Consider the following 27,064-nt stretch of genomic DNA (forward strand, 5'->3'; position numbering starts at 1 on the left):
GACAATCACTAGACTTCCTTGATTCACACCAATGCCAGACACAAAGAAAAGACCAATATGGCTGAAACTTGGTATGCGTTCATTCCGAAGATGCTACTAACTAAACATGACCTCGATATGCACCAGTGGTGCCATCTCTCGGACTTCGCACAGTCTTTTCAAACGCCCCTCGTATGTTTGTGCAATCCTCCTAAGTGAATGATTTCTTAAAACTGAAATTTGTAACTTCAACTTTCATTTTTCTGTCGTCTGTTGTCACACAAGACTAGTCAGTGAGCGACTGGATGGAAGCCTGTGAGCCACTTAGTGATTTTGCGTAAGACCAGAATTTCCTCAGGATCTCAGCAAGGTTGTTTTGTTAAGGTATGATGGTGGTAGTTGCTGTATGCTTTGTGCATCACTCTGTTTAAAGATGCACAGATCTCTAACAACTTTTGCCTGTCATCATTTGCACATTCTGAGAGTGCAACAGTATTTGCTGCCTCAGTATTTTCTTAATTTTGTTACTAAACCATGAAGGGTCTTTTTTGTCCTTAATCCACTTACTCGGCACATACGTAATTACTCTAGAACGCGATTTACAGGCTGTTTAAACTTTGCTCATAATTCCTTTATGTCCATCATACCAGAACTAAATTATGTTCATTCATTGTGTAAGTGGGACCCAAACAACTGCTTATCTGCTCTTTCGAGCGGAAATTCTCTCTTAGCCTCCTTGATTAATTTATTAACTTCAGTAGCTAAAGTCACTTTAATGACATTGTGGTCACTAATCCCAGTCTCTATACTGACAAAGTCGATAAGGTCTGGCATTTTTGTAGCTACAAGTGGTCTAAAATGTTTCCATTGTCTGTGAGTTGTCTAACTATCTGTTCAAGAGAGTTTTTCGAAAATATGTCCCAAACTACTTCACAAGACTGCCTTTCAGAAGCCCCTGCAATTGTATTCATAGACAACCCAGTCTGAAGCTCAGTAGGTTAAAGTTGACTCCAGCTAATATTGCACGATCTAGCTATTTCTGTGCGACTGAGCGTGGACTTTCTTTGAATGATTCTAAAGCAGTCACTGTGGAATCAGGTGGCCAATGATTAGCTTGATTTCACATAGACCTGTTACACACGTTCAGATAGCTTCACAGTCACATTCAAATTTGATCTCGGTAGAGATGGTTGAGACCATGAGGCTAGAAAAGTGAGAGACTACAAATGTAAAGATATGAGATGTCACTTTTCACTCCTTTAGTTAACGGTAAATACTTTTCAATGAACAAACTGCCAAGTTAACCCTTTCATTTCCTGTGGCTAATGTTGTGTACATTAAATTTACTTTGTCTTAGCTGCAACAGAAGTATTTTTCCCGATGGAGACCTGAGGTACACATTTGTGAATATTCAACATTTTCATCATGTGGATGTACCTCTGAACATTTGGTATCACTATGAAAATATCAGCAAGTCAATATAGCAATTCACAGAAGCTTGTGACCACCAGAATACACAGGTGTGGTTGGTTTGCGGTATTCCACTGTATAATTGAATATATTTATTACAGTAGTGAATATTTTGTAATAAGTTATTTTAGTCAATCAAATGAAACCACGTGTACAAAGTAATTTTAAAAACAGATACATATTTTTGTATAAATCTTGCATCCAAAATCATTAAAAAACCACATAAGCGCATTACCACGTAAAGAAAAATTTTCCTTTTTCCAGAAAAAATTTGGATCTGGAAGGGTTAAACTGCAATATGGAAATTATGTTAAACTGTAGTTCCTCCTATAAGTGGCTGAGTCAGTCCGTTTTAGAGGACCATACCTAGTAGTAAAGAATTGTGGTGTCCAGACTTTCAGGAGAGGGACAACTACATTTTTAAATGTCAAAAGAAAGGTCATTTATTTCGCAGTTGTTTTAAAAAGAAGAATCAAAAAGTGTTGATACTTCATAAGTCACTGAAAATTTCATCTCTGTAAAAGGAAAAATATATCTAAAAACAAAGATGATGTGACTTACCAAATGAAAGTGCTGGCAGGTCGACAGACACACAAACAAACACAAACATACACACAAAATTCAAGCTTTCGCAACAAACTGTTGCCTCATCAGGAAAGAAGGAAGGAGAGGGAAAGACGAAAGGATGTGGGTTTTAAGGGAGAGGGGAAGGAGTCATTCCAATCCCGGGAGCGGAAAGACTTACCTTAGGGGGAAAAAAGGACGGGTATACACTCGCGCGCGCGCGCACACACACACACACACACACACACACACACACACACACACACACACACACACACACATATCCATCCACAAATATACAGACACAAGCAGACATCTGTAAAATTAATTGTTATAGTCAAAGTTTTCCACTCCTTCAAACTGTTTCAAACTCATAGAAAATAAAATCTGCTTTTATGCTACTAAACACTATGCCAATTTTACACCCAATTTACTATTTTGAGTTTGAACATTCACGTGCATTCAAGAGGTAGTAGATTTCAGACAGTTTTCTTCTTCTAATTTCTGCATTTCTAATACCTGTGAAGTGCAAACATAAACACAATAATTCCTGAAGATTTTGATATTGTAGTGTATCAAAATCTTCTGACAGAAACAAATCCAACTAGATGAAGTTAAGGCACTCCATGAAATGGTGCAAAAGCTTCACTCTGAAAAACCAGTTACCTGACAAGTACAACTTACTTGCTGGTTACTAATGGCTGTAACCTATTCAGTGTAGACCCAGTGGATGTCAGTTTTTTCTTCCAATCAAACTACTATTTCCCCAGGGAGCTCTTATTATCTTCTTTATGCCAGAGCTCCCAATAGTGTAAATCCTTGATCCCTGTGCCAATTTAGGCATTCCAAGAACATTGAACTTAGCCTCAAGAAATGAGATGCCTTATGTTGGCTGAAACATATGCCCCAAAAGAGACAGCATTTCTTCTGTAGTTATATCATGAAATGACTGCTGTCCCTCTATCACACAAGAGCTTTTCCCTAGAATAACTTGATCTGGGAACAGTTGTCAAATCACCCTCAGGAGGTGATGAGCTGGTTTTGTGAGCTACATTAATGGTGTAGTAGCATCAAAAATCCCAGGGACATCAGGGTTACTTAGTATTAGAGTGATCATTCCAGATGTTTCCTGGTGCAGAGACTCAGGGAAATTGTTGACAGTAGTCATTGTATCTTCCCTCTGTATTCAGAGAGTGGCCAATTACTCCCTATCAATATAAATTCGAAAAGCTCTGAAGCTGATTAACCTGAGCTGAAAAAATATCAAGGAAGATTCAAAAACAAGAACCAAGTTAAAAGAAGTTCACTGCTGTTATCCCATAGAAAAACTGTAACTAAAGGAGACTTCAGAGCGTACTGTTGTGCAATGATTTATCTCTCATAATTCTGCAGTTTTTCATTTTCTTTTGATATTTCAGGGCATTCTTTGATGTTTTAGTTAATTTCCTGTAAAAAATACTCTTAAATGTGTGTCCCTATGGTGCTTCTTGTGGTAATTGTTAGCTTGATTAATAACTGATTTTTCTCTGTAAGCCCGTCCCTTTGTTTATCAGTGGTTTATCTTGCCCTGTTCTTGAGTGACTTTTCATTTCACTGTTTGCTTCCTAATTGTATTGTAATAGTTGTTAATAGAAAATATTTTTATTTGCAGAAGAATTTTGCTTCATTGGTTCATCTTGTTAAAATTGATTTGAGCAACAACTTTCTGACAGAGCTACCTGAAAACTTTGGTGAACTGGTACAATTAAAGCATCTGGATCTTTATAATAATAAAGTAAGTATATGATTTTTTCCTAAAAAATATTTGGCGTATAAAGTACTTTGCGGATGGATAAACATTTTGATTTTTACTTCTATTACAAGTCTTGACATACTAATTGAAATTGAGGTCATTGTTCTGAGCATTTTCATTTATGATGTGAATGTTAGATGTTGACTGTGATATGCAGTATGACTAATATGCTACAAAAGACACTTAAAAAAAAAAACCTTTATTTAGGTTTGATAACCAAGAGAGATTTTTGATGATATTGCTGTCTGCGGCGAAAGTGAAGAAGAATAACAGGATCTGTTGAATGGAATGGTCAGTCTAATGAGTACAGAATATGGATTGAGAGTAAACCAAAGAAAGATGGAAGTAATGAGATGTAGTAGAAATGAGAATAACGAGAAACGTGGATTTGTGATAATGAAGTTAAGGAATTCTGCTACATAGGTAGAAAAATAAATTGTGACGGACAGAACAAGGACGACATAAAAATCAGACTAGCACTGGCAAAAAGGGCATTCGTGACCACAAGAAGTCTACTGCTGTCAAAGATAGATTTTAATTTGAGGAAGAAATTTCTGAGAATGTACATTTGGAGCACAGCATTGTATGGCAGTGAAACACGGATTGTGGGAAAACTGGAGAAGAAGAGACTTGAAGCATTTGAGATGTGGTGCTACTGAAGAATGTTGAAAATTAGATGGACTGGTAAGGTAAAAAATGAGGAGGTTCTCTGCAGAATTGGCATGGAAAAGCATATATGGAGAATTCTGACAGGAAGAATGAACAGGATGGAAGGATATCTGTTAAGACATCACAAAATAACTTCCTTGTTACTAGAGAGAGCTGTAGAGAGTAAAAACTATAGATAATAAAAGATTGGAATACATCCACCAAATAATTGAGAATGTAGGTTGCATGTGCTACTCTGAGATGAGGAGGTTGCCTCAGGAGAGGAAGAATCATTCATTACCTCTATACTACTACTTTACAGGGTTTCTATTCAGAGTGAGAGCTAGATTTCATTATTGTGTTGCAATAAACACAAGAGCAGTTGGCTGCCTCGTAAATCAGTGAACAATCTGACATTATATCTCTGATTGCCATGAAACTCATATTTGGATGTATGGTTTTTTAACAGCTTATGTCCACTTCATCATATGGGCCTGTCTGGGGTTCATCAGTGAAATATATTTGGTATGCTATTATTTTTATGCCTGGAAATGTGTTTTTATTCCACTACATGAATGGCCATGTGCATATTTGTTATGGTGGTGGTTTATAATGTGTGACACATTACTGTTCCATGTTACCTGTTAGTGTACCTATATTTGATGTGTGCAAATGAAAGTTGTGATGTTGGCTATAATAATGTTAAAAATTTTACTCTATGGTAATTATAAAAGTAAATATATCTAAGCTCTGTAAAGAACATAGCACTCTTTCAGCTATTGTTTGGTTATAAAAGTTCTTTCTTTCAACATAGCTGCAACACCTCCCATTAAGCATTGGACAGTTGAGGAACCTGCGTTGGCTTGATCTGAAAAACAACCCACTTGTGCCAGCTCTTGCTGAAGTGGTTGGCCCATGCTTGGATGCAGCTCAGTGCCAGAAAGCTGCTCGCACAGTGGTGCCCTTTTTACAGATTATGCAGGTGCAGATTGCTGAAGAACGTGAGCGTAGGCAACAGCAGAGAAGGAGACAGCGTGGTAAGTTTTATTTATTTATAAACCTATTTATTTAATCAAAGGATCATCTCACAGTGATATAGAAGTTGTCACGGTAATACAATAAAAATCAATTGCTCAAAGTATATACACAGAATACTGAAGTATGCTCTGTAAGAGTAGGATGGCCTTGATGAAGGAATTGTCCCAGTATTTGCCTGAAGTTACCAAGGAAAACCACAGAAAACCCAAATCAGGATGGCTGGGCAGAGTGAACCCCACCCTCCAAAACATGAGGTCAGCGCCTTAACAGCTGCACCGCCTCTTTCAGTTGTTCCCTATTACACAACATTGTTTGATTCACTCACCAATATCTTCTAATAACTAATAATATAAACACACAGTTGTGCTGTTCATCACTGCACACACTAGGAACACCTGATGATGACTTCTGGACCATGACGATGGTGCTATGGCCCTTGCAGTAACTACAGCCTGTTCGAACAACCAATTCTTTGACCACCAGTGTTCAGGTATGCTCCATGTTTCCTTCCTGTCCTTCTCTCTGTCCACCTGAAAAAAACTGTGTCAGCAAGACATTACTGTCTTGTACTTTAGATCCTGATGCATTACTTTTTTGCAAAAGCAGTAAACTGTGATCATGAATTGAAATGCAACAGGGTGTCATAGTTAACCTATTATTATTACCTGCTACTCTGAATCCTCCAAGTAATCTCAATTGTGTGGTATGCATTAGTTATAATGAATGTTTTAGCTGCCTTTCTAAACAGATGTCTTTCATTTCATTGGTCAGTTTATTATAAAATTTTATTCGTGATAGAAAATACTGTTTTGAGATCTTTGCTTTTTTTTTTTCCTTGGTAAGTGTAGGACCATACTGGCACTTGTTCCATGAATATGTATAGAAATATTGTGATGCTGTCCCTTCTCCTCTGTGCATTAACTTTACTCGAGATATGTTGTTTTACCAACCAATCGGCGTGTAAGGAACCTGTGCGCACCTAGGTTATGTCATCGACCTAGGGATACTCCACATGAATCCGCAGCTTGTGTAACTACCCCCATAATTATCCACTATCTCATGATGGTATTCCATCCCTACTTTACTATGTGTGATTACACAGAGATGCTGAGGGCGAACTTGAATGTTCCAAATTTGGTGTAAAATAACTGCTTCCTGTGACTCTGATAAACAAAATGTTATTTATGAAAGTACAACACTTGTTCTCCAGCCAGAAATAACTCTAATCAATAAAATATTAAAATTCAGTGATAGGTCCTCACTATCATTCCATAGTATAAACCAGTAAAACGCAAAATGCTAAATCACTTGCAACAGCATTTAAAATGTACATCTCTGTATTTTGCTACAACATATAGTGACAAGTGCCATTTCATGTCACCGATGAGCCGTTATAGTGATTCAGTGCACTCACAAAAACTGATCTAGATTATTCAGCCTGGAATACATCTATAGCAATGCACATATATGTTATTACAGGACAGTAGTTTCATCTGCACCTGGGTTCTTTGTGGCTACACACTCCCACCTGACCATCGGCTGTCCACTGATACTGACCAACTACTCAGTTCTCTGATCATTTAGCTGCAGTGTCACCTCTTAACTTTTACTAATCTTTCTGTAACAGTTTACAGTTCCTATTAATGCAAGAACACCCCCTTGTTTCAGACAGTGATTTCCGCTACTCAGCTGTCCTTACAATTTCTTATTGCAACCTGCTGACTCCACATGAACTGACGGCTGATATAGCTTGACCTTCACGCTATTTGTGGAATAATTAACAATGTTATCCCTGATATGCACTACAGATTGGTAGACGTACTCACTTGCTGCAGTAAGGATACCCCATTTTCTGAGTAGCCCTTTACAGTGAGCCCAACTATGACTTATAGTTATTATTCTTATGGCCTTTTCTACAGTTGAAAAACTGTGTCCATGTTTCCTGCCTTCAGTTGACAAAAAAGAATCATGTATCTTAAGAACGGGATGTATGTAGGAATAGTATGTCACCACAAAGACATTTGCTGTTACAAATTGTAACAAAGAACCCTAAGAGCATAACATACTGATGGTGTTCTTCTTACAGGTATCTTTGTGTGCTCATTCCACATTAACTGATAATCAGTATTAAGCCATAAAAACTTTGTGCTTGTTACACAATCTATAGATTTATCATCTACACATAATGTGAAAAGTTGTTTTGTCTCTTTGTGCCAAAGTGCATACTGTTCATTTTTTTTTACTTCAGTATAAATTCATTATCTACTGCCCAACTGAAAACATTCCTGAGGGTTTCATTTGCTTTCTCTAATAGGAGCTCTGGTGTTTTATCAGTGACTATGTTGTTGTTATCATCAGCGTAGAGAACTTTTTCTCCATGTCTGATACTATCTGCAAATGATATAAAGAACATAACTGGACTCAATACACTACACTGAAGAACACACATGTTTATGTATTTCTTGTCTCACAGTTGTTTCACTTAAAAACTTATCAGCAGATTTTGTACCCTGTTTCCCAGAGAAGACTGGAACCACTTGTTCGCTGTTCCCCTTGCACCTCATGCTTATAACTTATTTGGCAGTATTTTATGGTCAACAGTGTCAAAAGCCTTGGACAAGTCTAAGAATGTGCCTGAAATACACTCATCCCTGTTGAGAGCTTGAAGTACACTTTTGTGAACTCGGTAATGGCCAATATTAAACTTTTTGCTATTTTGAAGCAAAACTGTGCTTTCCCTCTTAAAGAAGTTATATTTATTCATGTAACTCATTAGTCTATCGCTCATAATGCATTTGAGAAATATGGCAGTAATGAAACTGGCTAGTAGTTTTCAATACTTTCTGCATTACCATTCATTAGTAAGGGAGCAACTCATGGATGCTTTACGAACTCTGGAAAAATATCTGAACTGAAGGACTCATTTATCATTTGTTAATTGGGCATCAATGCTGTCTCTTTACTGATAGGGTTTTCCTGACTTTAAGCTCTGTTATGGAAAACATAACAACTGAGCTTGCTGTGTAGGATGTTGTGGGTGCTACAAGTGCTTCAGTAAGACTTAACTGCAACTCCTATGCAATACATCATCTGCAAAATTTGCCTGTTCTTGAGGATGTTCTGTTATTCTACCTCCATCTTTGATGTGTATGTTAACAACTTGTGCTTGCCTTTTCTATTTTCTTGTCTACAACATCCCACCCTACTTTGTATTTATTTTCCCTTGTAAATATTATTTTGTCATTGAAAGGTCTTTATGCGGTATATTTTTTATATTTGTGATACAAGGGTGCTCGTACAATAGTTTGCAGGAGGAGAGGACAAAGACCCTGGGGTATGGAGTATTTTTAATATTTTGGAATACGAATAGCAATTTGTAAGAAGCCATAAAAAAGTTTGTTCCAACCCTGTTAAAAACTTGCATAATACTAATGTTTCAGTCATTTTCTGGAAATAAAAACATTTGTCTACACTATATTTTTACCTTTCCCTGAGAGCTAGCGGGTGGCCAGTTCCCTGTTGCCCCTGGTATTGGTACCGTTGCTGTGGAGTAGTGCAGTGCTTTTTCAAAGAACTGAGGAATTTAAGTGCATGGAGGACATGTAGCTTAACTGTTTCTTCTGCTCAGTTAGCCTTTTTTTTAAAAAATGGCTGAAAAGTTTGTTGTGGGAATAATCTACTGCCAATAATGTAGTCTACACCAAAACTGCAGTTCACAAACATTTGTTGCAGTTAGGTGGTGCATAAACTGCTGTTTATGGCCAGTTCAGGTTCCATCCACTTCAGTTATGCACAGATAAATGAGTAACCACATATACACTTGGTTGATGTCCTACAGTATTGTTGTAATGCACTAAGTAATTTAACCCTAATGTAATAAATGACAACTGTTGATGTGTGGCAAGGAAATCATTAACACAGTCACTGTATTAATCATTCATATACTATCCTTCTGAGCAGATAATCATATCAGAATGAATAAAATATGCACAGTAAATATTAGTTTCGAAAACGGTACTTTTCATGACCTCACTCTGTTGTCACAGTTGGTGATATTGGTTGCAGAATTTTAAGATGAACTTCCAAATACAGTAATAATCTCGATAGAATTACATGGTTATCTTGTGTAAACTTGTGATTCTATTTCAGTAACAATGTTTTGCCCAAAGATGTTACTTACTTCAAAATTAAATGAGTGTAGATGTTGCTAACATATTTTTGTCATTGGTTGCTTGAATACTTTATTTCTGCAGATTTTTCTTTTGCTTTATTAGGAAGTCAATAATTGTGTATATGTTTGTGCATGACCAATGATAAAAAAAAACCTTAAAATTACTGGTATTTGGCAATTAACATGGTCTTCAGTCAAATTTATTATACCTGTGGATTCAGAATAACCAGAAGAATGCACTGAATAATTGATGTGAGTTGAATTGGGCTTAGTTACAGATATGCAGTTTTCATGTCCTTACCATGTATTATGCCCATACTTATCGGATATATAAGAAATTTGGAAAAAAATTGTTATTTTTGGGAGGAAGAAAACATAGTAGATGAGTACAGATGCCCCGCTTGCTAAGTCTCAGACTTTCTGATACCTGCAATTATCCATTTATTTTCTTTAGCTGCTACTGTATAAGTGGCTACTTTAGAAAATGTCTCCTCAAAAATTAGTTTAAGCAATGTGGAGACTCTAGAGAATTTAGCTTCTACATTGTTTTCCATATACACGTCATTCCAATGTCCTAGAAAAAGTATGTATTCTATGTATGTTCTGAGAAAATCCTTTTGTAGGTCTGCAGTTATGTAAACTTTACCAAGCCCATGTTAAGCATTATTATCTAACAGTATTGATCAGAAAGGCCAATGTCTCCTATAAAAAATTTAAAATGTTCCCCCTCAGAATCTTTAAGTACATGTTCTAAGACTGATGCTGAACTTGTTGATACCCTAGTAGCAATTTTATCATTTGTGCCACGCCGAAAGTGCTTACTTGACATCTTTGTGAATATTCACATCTCTAAATATTATGATGATAGTTTTGGGAGCTGAGACTCTTCCCAGGACTTCGTTTAATTTGTTAAAGAAAATGGCCACATAACCACACGATGAGCAGAAAACACAAATAATAATTAACTTCTTATAGGTGTCTAGCTTCATTAGTTTAACAGCTGCGATTCAAAGTGGCAATCTGCTCTAATTGCGATCAGATCCTATCTAAATTTAAAATATATGCCACCTGTGATTCAATAAGTGATCCACCTCCTGTTAATGTAGTGCTACAGTAGCAAGTAGCACATTCATGTGATGATAACACTGTATGTTGCAATTCATTATCTCTGCATCAGTGGTCTGTAACGCATACTACCACACTGTTCAAAGACTGTAATTCAACTTCAATTTGGTGTTTGTTATTTTTAATGGACTGTACATTTTGATGAAAACTAGATCATTCCAAGAAAATTTCTTTTGTGTTTGTGCACTCCAATGTGGAATGCTCTGTCTTCTGGGTACATGATGAAGAAACCTCTAAACTGGTAGATACAACAGAGGTGAAAAATTGGATTGTCCTCCTACTCATGGTAGCAGATATTTGACCATCTGTGGTCCCACACCCACTTGATACACTCTCACTAATTACCTCCACCAGCTTTCCTCTCCCAGTCTTGTTGAGATTACAGACCAAGTATGACAAAACACAAGTTGTTCGGTGCAATGCCATTGCTTTTTCAGAACTGGATATTAAAGGAAAAAAAATTAACTGCAGATGGTACTGTACTTACTATAATTTGTTTTTCTTTTCTTTTCTCTGTTTCCACCGAAAATTCCAAACAGAATTGAAGAGTTTATTGTTTGAATACAACAGGAATTTTTCTTATCGATATTCTGAGACTGAAGTGATAAAACCAACAAGTTGTTTTGGTTTTGTTGAGGTATGAGACCTTAAGAGGGGTAGGACGTCAAACAGGCCGATTCGGACAGGAGAGGCACTACAGGACATTTTAATTTCCACTGTCTATACTTTCACAAATAAATTCATAAAACTTTGTCAGCATGACCAGGAAGGTTTTAGGATTCACACTAATAGCAGTGGAAGTTCAAAAACATAACAAAATAATTTTTTTTACATGCGAAATTTCATCATTTTTCATTTACTGTTGGCTGCATTTGTTGCTATAGGTATACTTTTCTTCATAAGTAAGAGAGATTCTTCGATGAATTTTGCACAGCATACAAACCATACTTACAGGTGTATGCAACTCTAGAATTTTCCAAATCTTTCAAAAACTCTGATAAAACCTGAGATAAATAACTATAAAATTTTAGTTTTTTCTAAACATGAAGTTTAAGATGTGACAGGTGATTCATTTTTTTCATAAATTAAATAAATTGTAGTGTGTCATACACCTGTAAGGATGGTTTGTATACTTGCAAAATTCATTGAAGATTTTCGCTTACTTATGAAGAGAGCATAAGGGAACAACTGACAGGAATGGGGGAAAGAAGTACAGTAGAAGAAGAATGGGTAGCTCTGAGGGATGAAGTAGTGAAGGCAGCAGAGGATCAAGTAGGTATAAAGACAAGCACTACTAGAACTCCTTGGGTAACAGAAGAAATATTGAATTTAATTGATGAAAGGAGAAAATATAAAAATGCAGTAAATGAAGCAGGCAAGAAGGAATACAGACGTCTCAAAAATGAGATCGACAGGAAGTGCAGAATGGCTAAGCAGGGATGGCTAGAGGACAAATGTAAGGATGTAGAAGCATGTATCACTAGGGTAAGATAGATACTGCCTACAGGAAAATTAAAGAGACCTTTGGAGAAAAGAGAACCACTTGTATGAATATCAAGAGCTCAGATGGAAACCCAGTTCTAAGCAAAGAAGGGAAAGCAGAAAGGTGGAAGGAGTATATAGAGGGTCTATACGAGGGCATTGTACTTGAGGACAATATTATGGAAATGGAAGAGGATGTAGATGAAGATGAAATGGGAGATACGATACTGCGTGAAAAGTTTGACAGAGCACTGAAAGACCTGAGTCGAAACAAGGCCCCGGGAGTAGATAACATTCCATTAGAACTACTGACAGCCTTGGGAGAGCCAGTCCTGACAAAACTCTACCATCTGGTGAGCAAGATGTATGAGACAGGCGAAATACCCCCAGACTTCAAGAAGAATGTAATAATTCCAATCCCAAAGAAAGCAGGTGTTGACAGATGTGAAAATTACTGAACTATCAGTTTAATAAGCAACAGCTGCAAAATACTAATGCGAATTCTTTACAGATGAATGGAAAAACTGGTAGAATCTACCTCGGGGAAGATCAGTTTGGATTCCATAGAAATGTTGGAACACGTGAGGCAATACTGACCCTACGACTTATCTTAGAAGAAAGATTAAGGAAAGACAAACCTACGTTTCTAGCATTTGTAGACTTAGAGAAAGCTTTTGACAATGTTGACTGGAATATTCTCTTTCAAATTCTGAAGGTGGCAGGGGTAAAATACAGGGAGCGAAAGGCTATTTACAATTTGTACAGAAACCAGATGGCAGTTGTAAGAGTCGAGGGACATGAAAGGGAAGCAGTTGTTGGGAAGGGAGTAAGACAGGGTTGTAGCCTCTCCCCGATGTTATTCAATCTGTATGTTGAGCAAGCAGTAAAGGAAATAAAAGAGAAATTCGGAGTAGGTATTAAAATCCATGGAGAAGAAATAAAAACTTTGAGGTTCGCCGATGACATTGTAATTCTATCAGAGACAGCAAAGGACTTGGAAGAGCAGTTGAACGGAATGGACAGTGTCTTGAAAGGGGGATATAAGATGAACATCAACAAAGCAAAACGAGGATAATGGAATGTGGTCGAATTAAGTCTGGTGATGCTGAGGGAATTAGATTAGGAAATGAGACACTTAAAGTAGTAAAGGAGTTTTGCTATTTGGGGAGCAAAATAACTGATGATGGTCGAAGTAGAGAGGATATAAAATGTAGACTGGCAATGGCAAGGAAAGCGTTTCTGAAGAAGAGAAATTTGTTAACATCAAGTATAGATTTAAGTGTCAGGAAGTTGTTTCTGAAAGTATTTGTATGGAGTGTAGCCATGTATGGAAGTGAAACATGGATGATAAATAGTTTGGACAAGAAGAGAATAGAAGCTTTCGAAATGTGGTGCTACAGAAGACTGCTGAAGATTAGATGGGTAGATCACATAACTAATGATGAAGTATTGAATAGAATTGGGGAGAAGAGGAGTATGTGGCACAACTTGACAAAAAGAAGGGACCGGTTAGTAGGACATGTTCTGAGGCATCAAGGGATCACAAATTTAGCATTGGAGGGCAGCGTGGAGGGTAAAAATCGTAGAGGGAGACCAAGAGATGAATACACTAAGCAGATTCAGAAGGAGGTGGGTTGCAGTAAGTACTGGGAGATGAAGAAGTTTGCACAGGATAGGGTAGCATGGAGAGCTGCATCAAACCAGTCTCAGGACTGAAGACCACAACAACAATGAAGAAAAGTGTACCTATAGCAACAAATGCAGCCAATAGTAAGTGAATAAATGATGCCATTTCACATGTAAAAAAATTTATTTTGTTGTGTTTTTGAACTTCCACTGCTATGAGTGTGAATCCTGAATCCTTCCTGGTCATGCTGATAAAGTTTTACAAATTTATTTGTGAAAGTATATAGACAGCGGAAATTAAAATGTCCAGTGGTGCTTCTCCTGCTCAGTCGGCCCATTTGATTTCTTACACTTACAGCAGTTATCAATATATCTATTTCACTGTGACTTACCTTTCACAATAGTGTGTGTGTGTGTGTGGGGGGGGGGGGGGGGGGGTTACTTGCAAATGATGTGGACAATTTGCAACTGCTAAGTTAGTCATAGTGGACTCTCTTGTTACTAAAATATCTTGTAAAGCTAATATTCTAAACATTGGTACTTGTTATTGATTCCTCTTGCAAAAAGTAAAAGTAACAACACTGTTAAAAATCTGAATGTAATTTAGTATCAGATGCAACCTAAACAAAGCAAGGGACTTACTATTGCACAAGAAACTTCCTGTTGCTCAAGTAATGAATTCCCAGTAACAGTTCACTTCTTTCTGTTATTTAATTCAGCATCTCACATGTAAAACCAGATTGGAAAATATATCAGAATAAGTTTTATTTACTGTCTTGAATTTAATAAACAGTTAAAAGTCAAAGTACATATTTACAAATAACAGAAAAATGTATTAGAAAGTTTGTAACACAAATATCTCCAATTTTTTTTTTTTTTTTTTTTTTAAAAAAAATCGCAGACTGAATTAAATGACGGAACTAAGGATTGGAAAATACATTATAAATTGCAGACTAGTGATGTTACTAGATACAGATTTTTTTTTTCTTTTATTAAAAAAAATCGCAAATGACAATGTTTCTAGTTCATATGCATTTAACATGAATTTCTGTTGTACTGACAAAAGTGCAATTCCAAAAGTAGTTTCAAAACATTTTTTATTCAAAATGAGAAAATTTAAAGCAGGGCTGAAATTACAGCCATACCTTGTAAGTGAATATCAGTTATATACAACAAATATTTTTAACATTATATGATTTTGCACATCCATATCCTGTGCATATAACTATTGTCTAATTTGCAGAATTAGATGAACTAGCTGCGCAGGAGAAAAAGAAAGAGCTTCAACAGCAGCAGCAACAACAGAAGAAGAAAAAGAAAGCGTCTAAATCAGCTGAAAAAATACAGGCAAAAACAGAAAATGGAGTAAAACATAACTCACGTCCTAGCCAATCCATTGTAGATGAAGAAATATCACAGGATCCCTCCACTGTGCCAAGGGGTAAAATACAAAGCAAACATTCCAACACAAAAAAAGCTGGTAAGCGCTCTCTCTCTCTCTCTCTCTCTCTCTCTCTCTCTCTCTCTCTCTCTTGTGTGTGTGTGTGTGTGTGTGTGTGTGTGTGTGTGTGTGTGTGTGTGTGTGTGTGCTGAATCAATTAATGCATATAACTGCTACAGCTGCATTACAGTAGCATTGTTAACAGTTACCTAATCATTTGTGAAATTTACATTAATAAGTTGTGCATAACATTGTGTTATACACAACATTTCTAGTTATTAAGTCTTTGTAATGTAGTGGACATTTTCTCAAGTTACAAAGTTACGATCTTTGTTTGCTTGTCTTAATGTAATTGCTAAAACATGCTCTTACTATGATTACTGCACTGGAGGTTATATCGCATTGTAAGCAGTTACTTCTTTTTGTAGTTGCCCTTTTCAATCTGAAGATTTGATGCTGTTCTTCATACTAGTCTGTCATATGCAAGCATCTTTATTTCTGCACAACTACTGCAGCTAGATCCATTTAAACCTGTTTACTGTTGACAAGCCTTGCTTTCACTCTGCAATGTTTACCACACACACTTTCCTCCATTACCACATTGACTATTTTTAGATGTTTTATATCAGCCAATCTTTTCTATTAGTCAAATTGTGCCACAAATTTATTTTTTTCTCAATTCGATTCAGTACCTTTTCATTAGCTATTCAATCTAGCCATCTAATCTTCAGCATTCTTCTGTAGCATTATATTTCAAAAGCTTCTGAACTGTTTACTGTCCACATTTCACATCCGTACAGTACTACACTCAAGATGAGGCTGTTCCAGCACTGCTGCATGGGAGACGACATTCTTGGGTGCTTCTCTGTGTACCCTCAGAGAGATGCAGCCAGAATATGCTAACCATCAGGCAACTCAATTGCACACATTCTGCACATCCGAGAAGCACTTGGCCACCCCTTTCCACGTGTGCCTGGCCCATGCAGTAAGGTCACATAGACTACAAACTGGCTGCCTGATTACCCACACATCGGCTGTTTGGTCATCCTTGGCCACATTTGCCTCCAGCCTCCCAGCTGCTGCTGGCTAGTACACAAGATGGAACAGCCTGATCTAGAAAAATATTTTCAGAAAAGACCACCTAACACTAAATTTATATTCAGTGTTAACAAATTTCTCATTTTCACAGTTGCTTTTCTTGTTACTGTTCGTGTGTAATGTTGTCTGTATTTTACCCATCGTAAGTTGTTTTGTTGCCCAAACAGCAGAACTCATCTACAATCTTTAGTGTCTCATTTCTCTTTGTAAAAAATGAGATGCGTTCCACATCGCCTAATTTAATTTGATTACACTACATTATCTATGTTTTGCTTTTGTTGATGTTAATCTACTCATCTCATTTTTTGACACTTATCTGTTCTGTTCAGCTGACATAAGTCCTGTGCTGTCTCCGACAGAATTAAAACATAACAAGAAATCCCAGAGTTTTAATTTTGTCAACCTTAACTTTAATTACATTTCCAGATTTCTGTTAAATTCCCTTTACTGCTTGCAGATTGTACAGATTGCCCATTGGGAATGGGCTACAGTTCTCTCTGTGCCCCTTCTCAATTCCTGCATTCTTTTCATCTCCTTTAATTTTTGGCTGCAGGCTGGTCTCTGTACAATTTGTGGATAACATTGATACTGTATTTTTCCCTCCTACCATCATCCTTTCAAAGAGTGTAATTCAGACAACATTGCCCAAAGCTTTCTCTAAATCTACAAATGCTGTACACACAGGTTTATCTTCTGCAAGATCAGCTTCTACCAGTTCTTACATTATTCTGTAAATAATTTGTGTCACTGTTGTAACCTTGACTCATTAAATTTATGTTCTGCTAATATTCACATGTCAGCTCATGGCTTCTTTGGAACTGGAATTATTACAGATTCCTTGAAGTCTGAGGGTATTTCACTTCTTTCAAACATCTTGCATATCTGATGAAACAGTTTTGCCTCTGAGTTTTGCCACTGTTTTTCTTCCACTACTCTAGTTCTCCACGCAATGTCAAGACTCCCATCTTGTGTCTGCAGCTCGTGGTCTCGCGGTCACGTTCTCCCTTCCCAAGCACGGGGTCCTGGGTCGATTCCTGGCGGGGTCAGGGATTTTCACCTGCCTCGAGATGACTGGGTATTTGTGTTGTCCTCATCATTTCATCATCATTCATGAATGTGACGAGATTGGGATGAGAAAATTTGGGAATTTGTATGGGCACTGATAACCACAGTTGAGTACCCCACAATCCATCATCATCATCATCATCATCCCATCTTGTATTCATCTGCTTCCTGTTCTCTTTCCATAATATTGTCTGAAAGTTTACTTCCTTTTTATAGCCCTTCTATATACACTATCTGATCAAAAATATCCTGACAGCTGTTAGGGGACGTTAATATGGGGTGTATCTGCACTTCGCCTCTACGACAGCTTGAACTCGGCTGGGGACACTTTGAGTGATGTTTCTGAATGTCTGTGCAGGAATAGTAGCACATTCTTTCTCAAGTGCAAACAACTCTGTTGTTGTGCTATCTAGACTGCAGGTAGCAGTTTGGGAGTCGTGACTGATTTCTTATTCTGCGATTTCATGTAATTCTTTCCCCCACTCCATCCCCTCACCCCCTCCCTCACACCACAATGCTTGACTTTCCCTGTCCTTCAATACACAATGTCTGCCTGATCTCGGTTTAGCTGTGGTTGTTCCTTCGTATTTCTACTTCACAATCCTGTCACCAACAGTTGAGACTTGGGTACCTTTAGAAGGGTTGATGGCCTTGATGGATTTGTTATTCAGGTAATATCCAGTGACTAGTCCACATTCAAAGTCACTGAGCTCTCCTGACTGATGCATTCTGCTGTTACTGCTTCTGTGCAGACAGCACAGTACTCCCCACTTCATATTATAATGGCAGTCTGACTCTTGTAACATATAGTGGTAAGGTGTTATTTTTTATTTTTGACTTGGTCACTTTTTTTATACAATCATAACTGCTTTTGGCCTTCAGAAGCCATCTTCAGATGCTATGTGTGGCATTTGATGAATAAATGATTGTACGTCGACAGTGCGTGAACACTTGTTCATCAGATGTCGCCCGTAGCATCTGAAGATGGCTTTTGAAGGCTGAAACCAGTTATGATTGCATCAAAAAAAAGAAAAGAAAAGAAAAGTGACTGAGTCAAAAATCAAAAAATATCATCTTAACAATAAGTCAATCGCCTTCTCTGCTAGTGGAATGTCATTTTTTTCTAACATCTAGTGGTCAGTTCAGCATTACATAAAAGTGTCCACATACATTTGATCCGATAGTGTATTTATTCCACCTTTCATTCTGTGCAAAGCACTTGCTTGCTTTCTGAGCTCGTGTACATACGCTTCTCTTTTCTCCTAAGATTTATTTAATTCATGTGTACATGATACCTGCCTTTCCCATACTTTTACATGTTTCAACAACTCTGCATTTCTCCTTTAGCCTGTCCTGCATTGCACTTTCTGTCACTTGCATTTTTTGGATATTTGTACTCCCATTTTCCTGCTTAGTTTCCTCAATTTTTATATTTTCTTTTTTTGTGATTAAATTCAATTTTTAGGGTGTTACCAAGGATTTCTACTAGACATTGTGTTTTTGTCTGCTCAGTCCTGTACTTCCTTCAAAATTTAATCAGTCAAAGTTACTTATATGCCTTTGACGTCCACATGCACAAATGCAGACCACTGGGAAATGCATAGCACACGATGCTTAGCCGTAGTACAGTATGTTAGGCTTTCTTCCGATTCCAGTCGTTTATGGAGCATGGGAAGGAGGACTTGTTAAATGCCTCTGTACATGCTGTAATTAGTGTGTAATCTTGTCACGGACTGTACAGGAGTGGCATGGGAGGCTGAAGAATATTTCTAGATTCGTCACTTAATACTGGTTCTTGAGACTTTGGAAGTGGGATTTCACATAATTGATGTCTATTTTTAAGATTGGTATGTCTTTCATGTGGCACCCTGTACACGCTGAAAAGCCAAAATTGCAAATATCTTCTAAAACTCCAGAGAAAATGTGCCTGACTACTCTTAGGAGACACAATACGTGTACTTTTACTATTATGGTTCGTGTTGGCTTTGTATCTTTCTTGGTTATGATAATTGATGGTTATGCTGTTCATAATAGCTTATTCTCATTCCTGTTTTCCAATTTGTTGTTAGACCTAATCCTGTGTTACTTCTGTTTGAATTTGTGCTCATAATCCTGTACCCATTTTGTGTGACTACAAGAACACACAGATAATAAGACACAACACTTTATTATGACTAAAATGCTTATACAAGAAGACACTTGCCGTGGAATGGCTGCACTTCCAGTCCCACAAACGTAGGTCGAATGTCAACATATGATTGAGAATAAGGCTGCCTGGGCGCGCCTCTATAATCTTTCGGCTGGCCAGGAGAGTGCACTGTGGAGAGGCTGCATGTGCATCCAAGTGTGGTGGTCTCTGCTGACGTTAGCGTCTTCTGGCTTCTGTGGCACACTGTACAACTGTGTGCCTGGATTGTGGCCATGGAAACTATGCAGGTCACTCCACACCTTCCCCCCTTGGGGGCGGAGTGTCGCTGAATCCTCGGGCACGGGAATAGGGCATTAGTGGCTGGCATGTGAAGCACCCCAAAGCCCCATTGGCGGAGCAAGAGCTGATAAGGTGGGCAATGGGCAATCCAAGCAGGGAGCCTTGGCAATGACCAGTGACAGTTGAAAGCGGAGGCAACTCTGCTTCAGACAGAGGCTGTGCAGGAGCCATCGAACCGGCTAGGTGCATGTCCACTGACTGAAGGTTCACCAGAGCTGCTGCCAGAGGCTGTGAAGTTTCAAACTTATCAGACAGAGGCACTGATGCAAGCAGAAGAGGAGGCTAGAACACCAGCGGATAGGTGGCATCTAGTGATGGGGGCACCAGCAAAGACGGTGGTGTGGCTGTGGCTGCTCTGGTGGGGGCACTGACCAAAACCACTTGTCCAAACTGTCATCCCTGGTGGGAAACAGTACAGCGGAACACGACAGCAGGTGGGAGTAGGTGGAGCAGCGTCCACAGCTGGCACTCATGGAGAATCTTGACAGGGCTACGGGAGCCAGTATGAGTCATCCAGTAGTCTGTCAGAAAAATCTGTAACATCTCCTTGGTGGGAAAGTCCTGCAGATATTTTTTCATCTGGTTATATTAAGGGTGCAAATCATGCAGTTGGCCTCCACATCACATTGGGAGTGAAAGGAAGAGGAGCAAACATGGCGAATGCCTGACCACTTACAGAAATCATGAAATGCCTGAGCCAGGAACTGAGGTCCATTGTCAAACACGAGAGTGAGTTGGAGACTTTCCACAGAAAAAAATTTGAGTGAGCCTGCATAATGACTTTGGTAGTGGCCAAAGAGCAACAAAACATATATGGAAAAGGCAATAGTGTGTCAATGACAATCAGCCGAAACACAATCAGAAATGGACCTGCAGATTCTGCTTGGATGCGTCCCCAAAGCTGGGTTGCTGGAGGCTATGGGGAGAATGAAGTGTTGGGAGCAGCATGTTGACAAGCACATTTGGGACATGCAGCAGCTAAATGCTGCAGCTCCCAATCAATGCTGGGCCAGTACACACGTCAGCAAGCCAAGAAACAGCCAGGAAACACCCCAGTAACTCTCATGTAACAGCAAACTCCCAGGAACAACCACCCTGGGAGCTGCATTGTCCATGGAGAGGAGGATGACCCCATCTAAGACTGAGAGATGATGGTACCAGACAAAAGTAGTGTCAAAGCAGATCGGAAGTGTGGGCCAGAGGACTAGACAACGCTGGATGAGGCAGGTGAATCGGGAAACCTGTCTGCCACTTGGTGGGATATGATATCCAAATGAAAACAAACAAACTCCTCTCTATCAAACTTGAGGAAAATAGCTGTCATAGTGGTATTTGAAAAGGAACAAGGCTCAGTACTGCAATCGGTGGGCCATCTTATCTGGGACCTGGGCGGACAAACTGAGTAACAAAACTATTGGCCTGTGATCCATAATGGGTTGGAATTTGCTGCCATGCAAGAAAACATGAAATTTGGTGACTGCATACACAGTGGCCAAAGCTGCCTCCTCGACCTGAGTTTTGGATGCAAATGTCAGTGGCTGCTCAGAGTCGTCTGCATTCCGAAGGGCGAGGATTGCCCCCACACTGTACTGCAAGGTGGCAATAGCCAAAACCAGTGGTTCATTGGAATCAAAAGTAGTTAGTCACTGTGTTGACCTGAGTTGGTCATTCAGCAAGGTTAATGCCTTTTCACACGCTGGAGACCAGATACAGGAAGCACCCTTGTGAAGGAGGAGGCAGAGAGGGTGTACAATGTTGGACCCCCTGGGGATGAACCAGTGGTAATAGGAAATTTTACCCAGTAAAGCCTGCAGTTCTTGCAATGATGAGGGATGCGGGCAGATCTGTAATGGCCCTGACAAGACTTGTCAGGTGTTGGATGCCCTGAAACAATATAGTGTGGACCAGATACTCAAGAGATAGTTGGAAAAATTTGTACTTCTGTAAATAGTGACACAGACCCACAGCCCAGAGCTTTTCAAAAAGGATCCAGAGATTGTGCAGGTGGTTGCTCGTAGCACATCCAGTAATGACGTCATCCAGGTTGTTGAAACAGAGTGAAATAGTGGACATGACCTGTTCCAGATAGCACTGAAAAATTTGTGGGGGCACTTGCCAACCCAAACATCAACATCAGCATTGATACAGGCCGAAAGGTGAATTAAGAACCATGATTGGACTCCTCACACTAGGGTAACTAATGATATGCTTTGGAAAGATAAAGTTTGGAGAAAAATTAGCCCCCTTCTAAGCTCGTGAACAGCTGGTCTGGAGGTGGCACCTTGCATATTTGTTAGCCATGGACTTAAAACTGCTGCAAAATTACAATTTACCATATGGTTTCTTCATAGTGACAAAGGGTGTGACCCATTCATTGGAGGAAATGGGAACCACAACCCTGAGAGGTGCAAGCTGGTCCAATTCCTCCTTGAATCCTAGGGGTGTTGGAATCTGCCCAGCACGGAAAAATCTGGGTAGAGCTGACTGCTTCAAGTTTATGTGAGTTTGGAAGTCTCTGGCACACCTTAGGCCCTCTGCAAATATATCGTAAAATTCTGTGTACAGAGGTTCCAATTATTGATAGGGAACCTTGGCAGAAGGCATCAAACCCAAAGGGTTCCTGAACCAACGTTGTGGACAATGATAAAGATCATAGGCTGAATCACTGATCTATAGGTAACATCAGATTTGAATTGGCCAAACAAGGGGATTTACTGTTTACCATATCGCCATATGTGTCTGTTTACCGTTGAAAATTCTGGAGAGCCGAACTCTGGATATGTTTGGGGATGAAGCCAGGAAACTGCCACACCAGTGCCCCCCCCCCCCCCCCCCCCCCCCCCCCAAAAAAAAAAAAAAAAAATTGTTGGAATCCTGGTTGGCAACCAGTTCTGATGATGACCATTCCTGGACATCCGTATCCATGTTCTCTGATGTTGCATTCTGGGCTGTTAAGAAACAGACTACCTCAATGTGCTTTTCTTTTTTTCCCCCTCAACACTTACAACAACAGATAGCGAACGCTGGGGACACTCTGATCTGTCTGGTTGGGAGTAGCAAGCTGCACTTGATGGCAACAGGGAGCGGCAGCTGGTATGCTCTTTAAGTTCCGTGCGGAAGCAGCCACATCAACCGGTTTAAACCGCCACGATTTCATCCTACTCACATGCAGTGGAAGCAGCTGGACAATGCTGCGACATTACACCACGCTTCCAGCTGCTGGCCAGCAGCGTGAGACACCTCATACAACAGGTCAATGGACAAAACACCTGTGAGGGAGGGGTGTTACAATTGCAGGGCCCATTGCCAGACTCCCTTATCCGGGGCAGAGCGGATTATAACATCGCGAACCATGATGTCCACATACAATTCTTTTGACCCGGCCGTGACAAAATGGTGCTTGCAACTAAGGCTGTGGAGGGTTGGAGTCCACGCGCGATAAGACTGATGGGGCTGCTTGTTACATTAGTAGAATTCAACCTAGCGGCCATGATGTGCATGTGGCAGTGATAATAGGAAGACAACAAGCATAAATTGTCAGATGACAGTGAGGAGGGTTCCTGCAACACCGTCAACTGTTGCAATGCCTGATAAAAAGGTGGGAGAAATCCACAACAAAAACGGTGCACAACATACTTCTGCATCCGTAACATGGAATGCGTGGAAATGTTGCTGTCGGTGGTGTTCTTATGTTTTCCAATCTTCTGCCGTCTCATCAAACGGTGGGAATGGAGGAGGAATCTTTGCCAGAGACAAATTTTTGGAGAGCAATATTGACACAGCCTGTTGCATGACCATAAGAAGTTCTGTCTGTTGTTGCACCAACATTTGAAACAGATACTCCATGTCACAACAAAGTGCAAAAAGCAGCTGCACAACAAAACACATGAAAAGCTTACCCTACTTGTTGCCAATGTATTCTGATCACAAGAACACACAGATAGAAACAGACACAATGCTTTATTACATCTAGAATGCTTGTACAAGAAGACAGAAGACACTTGTCATGGAGTGCCTGCACTACTAGTCCAATAAACAGAGGCTGAATATCAACATGTGACTGAGAGCGAGGCTGGCCAGGACCAACTCTGTAAGCCATCGGCCAGTGAGTGGAGTGCACTGCAAAGAGGCTGTGTGCACATCCAAGTGTGGTGGCTTCTGCCAACGCTAGAGTGTTTTCCAACTTCTGTGGCACGCCATACAACTGCGCACCTGGATCGCGGGCATGGAATCTACGTGGGTCTCTACACACTTGGTCAGAAATCCAGTTCTTCTTGCCACCTCAGTTCTCTAACCCCCATGAAACAGTCAGCAATGTAGCTATTGAAAAGGTTGCTGCCCCTCAACAGAAACAATATGTTAGTGTGGCCTCTCCATAGATACTTCTCTGAAGTGTTATGACCATCTGTGCAGGAAATGGCTAGTTAATTGGCATGGGGTGGATCCTCATTCGTAGCAGACACAATTTTGTCTGTTGTGAGTGGAAAATCTTCCAAGCAATTTTGGAAGAAATTGTCAGTGTTGAAGCACACTATTTCGTGAAAGAGAAATATCGAGTCCGAACCCATAAGAAGTAGGGCAAGGCATAGACATTCTCAAGTTAATTGCCATGAATTGACATGGCTGTTCATCTAGCGAGAAGTGCAGATATGTTCTGACTATGTCCATCTTGGCCACCAGATAGTTTTTATGTTATTTCTTGTGACCATTGATGGACAGACATCAATTTCCAATTGTTCATTTATGATTGCTTTGAAATTACCACAAGCTATCTTTTTTTACTAAGCAGTTTAACACACTGTTGATATCCTCTCTAATTGCAGTTAGGATGAGTCAGGCTCAGAAGTAAGAAGGTGTAGCTGAAGATCTTAATCAAATATGAGCTACACAATTGTTGGCACACAGTAATTCCAGAGAAAGGCAGTTAGAAGTCTTTTATTTTAAATCCAAAACCTGTGGAAATGTCCACCCCAGAAATGTTTTGTGCATTTCGTAAGGGTACAGCAAAAAATGTAAGTGAATGTCTGCCTTTTTTGTATGATGCTGTTACACTTACTGCACAATGAGATGGAAGTGTTTGCTACAGAATTTTAATCTTTCATGTGCGAGTTGAAACTGCTGTGAACCAATCTGGTCATAGGTCACCTCATTTGTAGTAGAGGTTGGTGCTTCGGTATTGACAAGAAAATTAATGGAAGATAAAGCTGTTGCGGTCATACCATTAAAGGATTCAGCTGTCTTTTAAGTGCATTCATGCTGCTTTGGTGTTGTCATGACTTAGCTTGCAGGGCTGACTCAGTGCAGCTGCAGGAGACTACTGCCAGATGTCCCAGTATATAACACCATGAACAGAGTGTGTCCTAAGATGGATACTCAGCATGAGGGTCCTTTTAAAAGTAGTCTGGACAACCAAGATACTGATCCTTTCTGTTATAGTGAGGATGACCAGGAGAGGGTTTCATGAAGGCTTCGATGCTTGGCACAATGTACGGGTGCTGCGGATTTTTAAAATTATTTTGACAGCAGAGTTTGAACCTCAAATCCAGTGATGATGATGTACTTGACATGTTCCAATCATGCTTAGTGTTGCTTGAATGGGAAGGCTGTTTTATAGTCAGGTTCGTCAAAATATTTCTGTAATACAGCTGACATTTTGAAAGTTTTTGCAATTTGTAACACTTCCTCAATAGTAGGATTTGCTAGATTCTCTGCACAAACTTTTTTGTGTGCATTTCTAATGATCATGTTTCATACTAACAGTTTACCATATGATTGTTTACAAGTTCCACTTTTACATGTGAATTGATACGTGTGAATGAAACCTTGAGCTCAGCTGCCTATGATTTAATTTCTTACAACAATGAAGGAATGTGAACCTGGATGCTAAAACATAAGTTTACAACTTATAATGGTAAGAGAGCATTTTACGGATTTCCGATAATTCTATATACTCACAGCTACTGAAAGAGCACAATCCCGTTGGAAGTCACATTAACAGTGGGTTATTAGATAACAAAAATTTATGACACAGAAACGTGTGTGTCACTACTAGCCTGGAAGTGAATCTTGAACATTTGTAGTCGTAGTTGCAGTCTTCATGTTCTGGATAAAGTGATGTTAACTGTGGTGGCGTGTACTGTACTGGCATTTTCAGTAACTGCAACATGAGCTGCTGTTGTGCAGCTTGGTTGCCTTGTTGTCCAAGGATGGCCTCTTGAGCTTATTGTGAAGTGTACTGCTCAGCCTGCTGTTGCACTTCTTTTGCTTCCTTTTGTGCTTACTGTCACAGCTAATGTGCTTGTTGTGCCTGTTGTTGTGTTTGAAGATGCAGCTGTTAAGAGTGACATTTTTATGAATTTCGGATCCTTATCAAATGAAACATCCTCTGCTGTGCTAACACATGCACTAAACTCAAGACCTCATCATCAGTGTGACATCTGATATTGGTGTAATCTATACGTGCATTGACATTGTAAACGTGATTGATAGCCAGCCTAAGGTGTGGCTGAGTGGTTCTAGGTGCTTCAGTCTGGAACCGTGCGACTGCTACGGTCGCAAGTTCGATTCCTGCCTCAGGCATGGATGTGTGTGATGTCCTTAGGTTTGTTAGGTTTAAGTAGTTCTAAGTTCTAGGGGACTGATCACCTCAGATGTCAAGTCCCATAGTGCTCAGAACCATTTGAACCATTTTGATAGCCAGGCCTAAAGTTTACCAGCAATCCCCATAGTTATGCCAGAGTCCAAAGAGTTGCCAACCGGAACAGTACAGAATAATAACACAGAGTCATGGCACAGTAGAATGGACTATAATGTTAATGATAGTTGTCAGCATAGCATAGCATTATTCAAAGTGCGTGTTTTCTGTTGGGATGGTGAGTTAAATTAGCTGTGTAACGTCAGTGGTTCCATCCATGCGATAGTCTTCTTTCACCATCTTGCAGTGCTTGGTGCAGCCTGTGGCAGTGATAATCTTAACTTGTCAACCCAAGTGTCCTAAAAATAGAAGTTAGTGGACACTACTTAAAACTTCTTCGAACATAGTTGTATTTTCCCCTTTGTCCTATGGTACTGTTTTGT

General features: G+C 39.4%; 1 protein-coding gene across 3 annotated transcripts in view; it reads left to right on the top strand.

The window, feature by feature from the left end:
• The window catches only part of LOC126480964 (leucine-rich repeat-containing protein 59), a 73,369-nt gene that overhangs the window by 42,075 nt on the left and 4,230 nt on the right, over nt 1-27,064 (top strand). For all 3 annotated transcript variants that reach the window (XM_050104392.1, XM_050104393.1, XM_050104394.1), the window contains exons 4-6: nt 3,665-3,787; nt 5,268-5,490; nt 15,139-15,375. In XM_050104392.1, coding sequence (XP_049960349.1) covers nt 3,665-3,787; nt 5,268-5,490; nt 15,139-15,375 — 583 coding nt within the window. The remainder of the gene's footprint in view (nt 1-3,664; nt 3,788-5,267; nt 5,491-15,138; nt 15,376-27,064) is intronic.

The sequence above is a fragment of the Schistocerca serialis genome, chromosome 5, assembly GCF_023864345.2.
Source record: "Schistocerca serialis cubense isolate TAMUIC-IGC-003099 chromosome 5, iqSchSeri2.2, whole genome shotgun sequence".
In the NCBI taxonomy this organism is placed as follows: Eukaryota; Metazoa; Arthropoda; class Insecta; order Orthoptera; family Acrididae; genus Schistocerca; species Schistocerca serialis.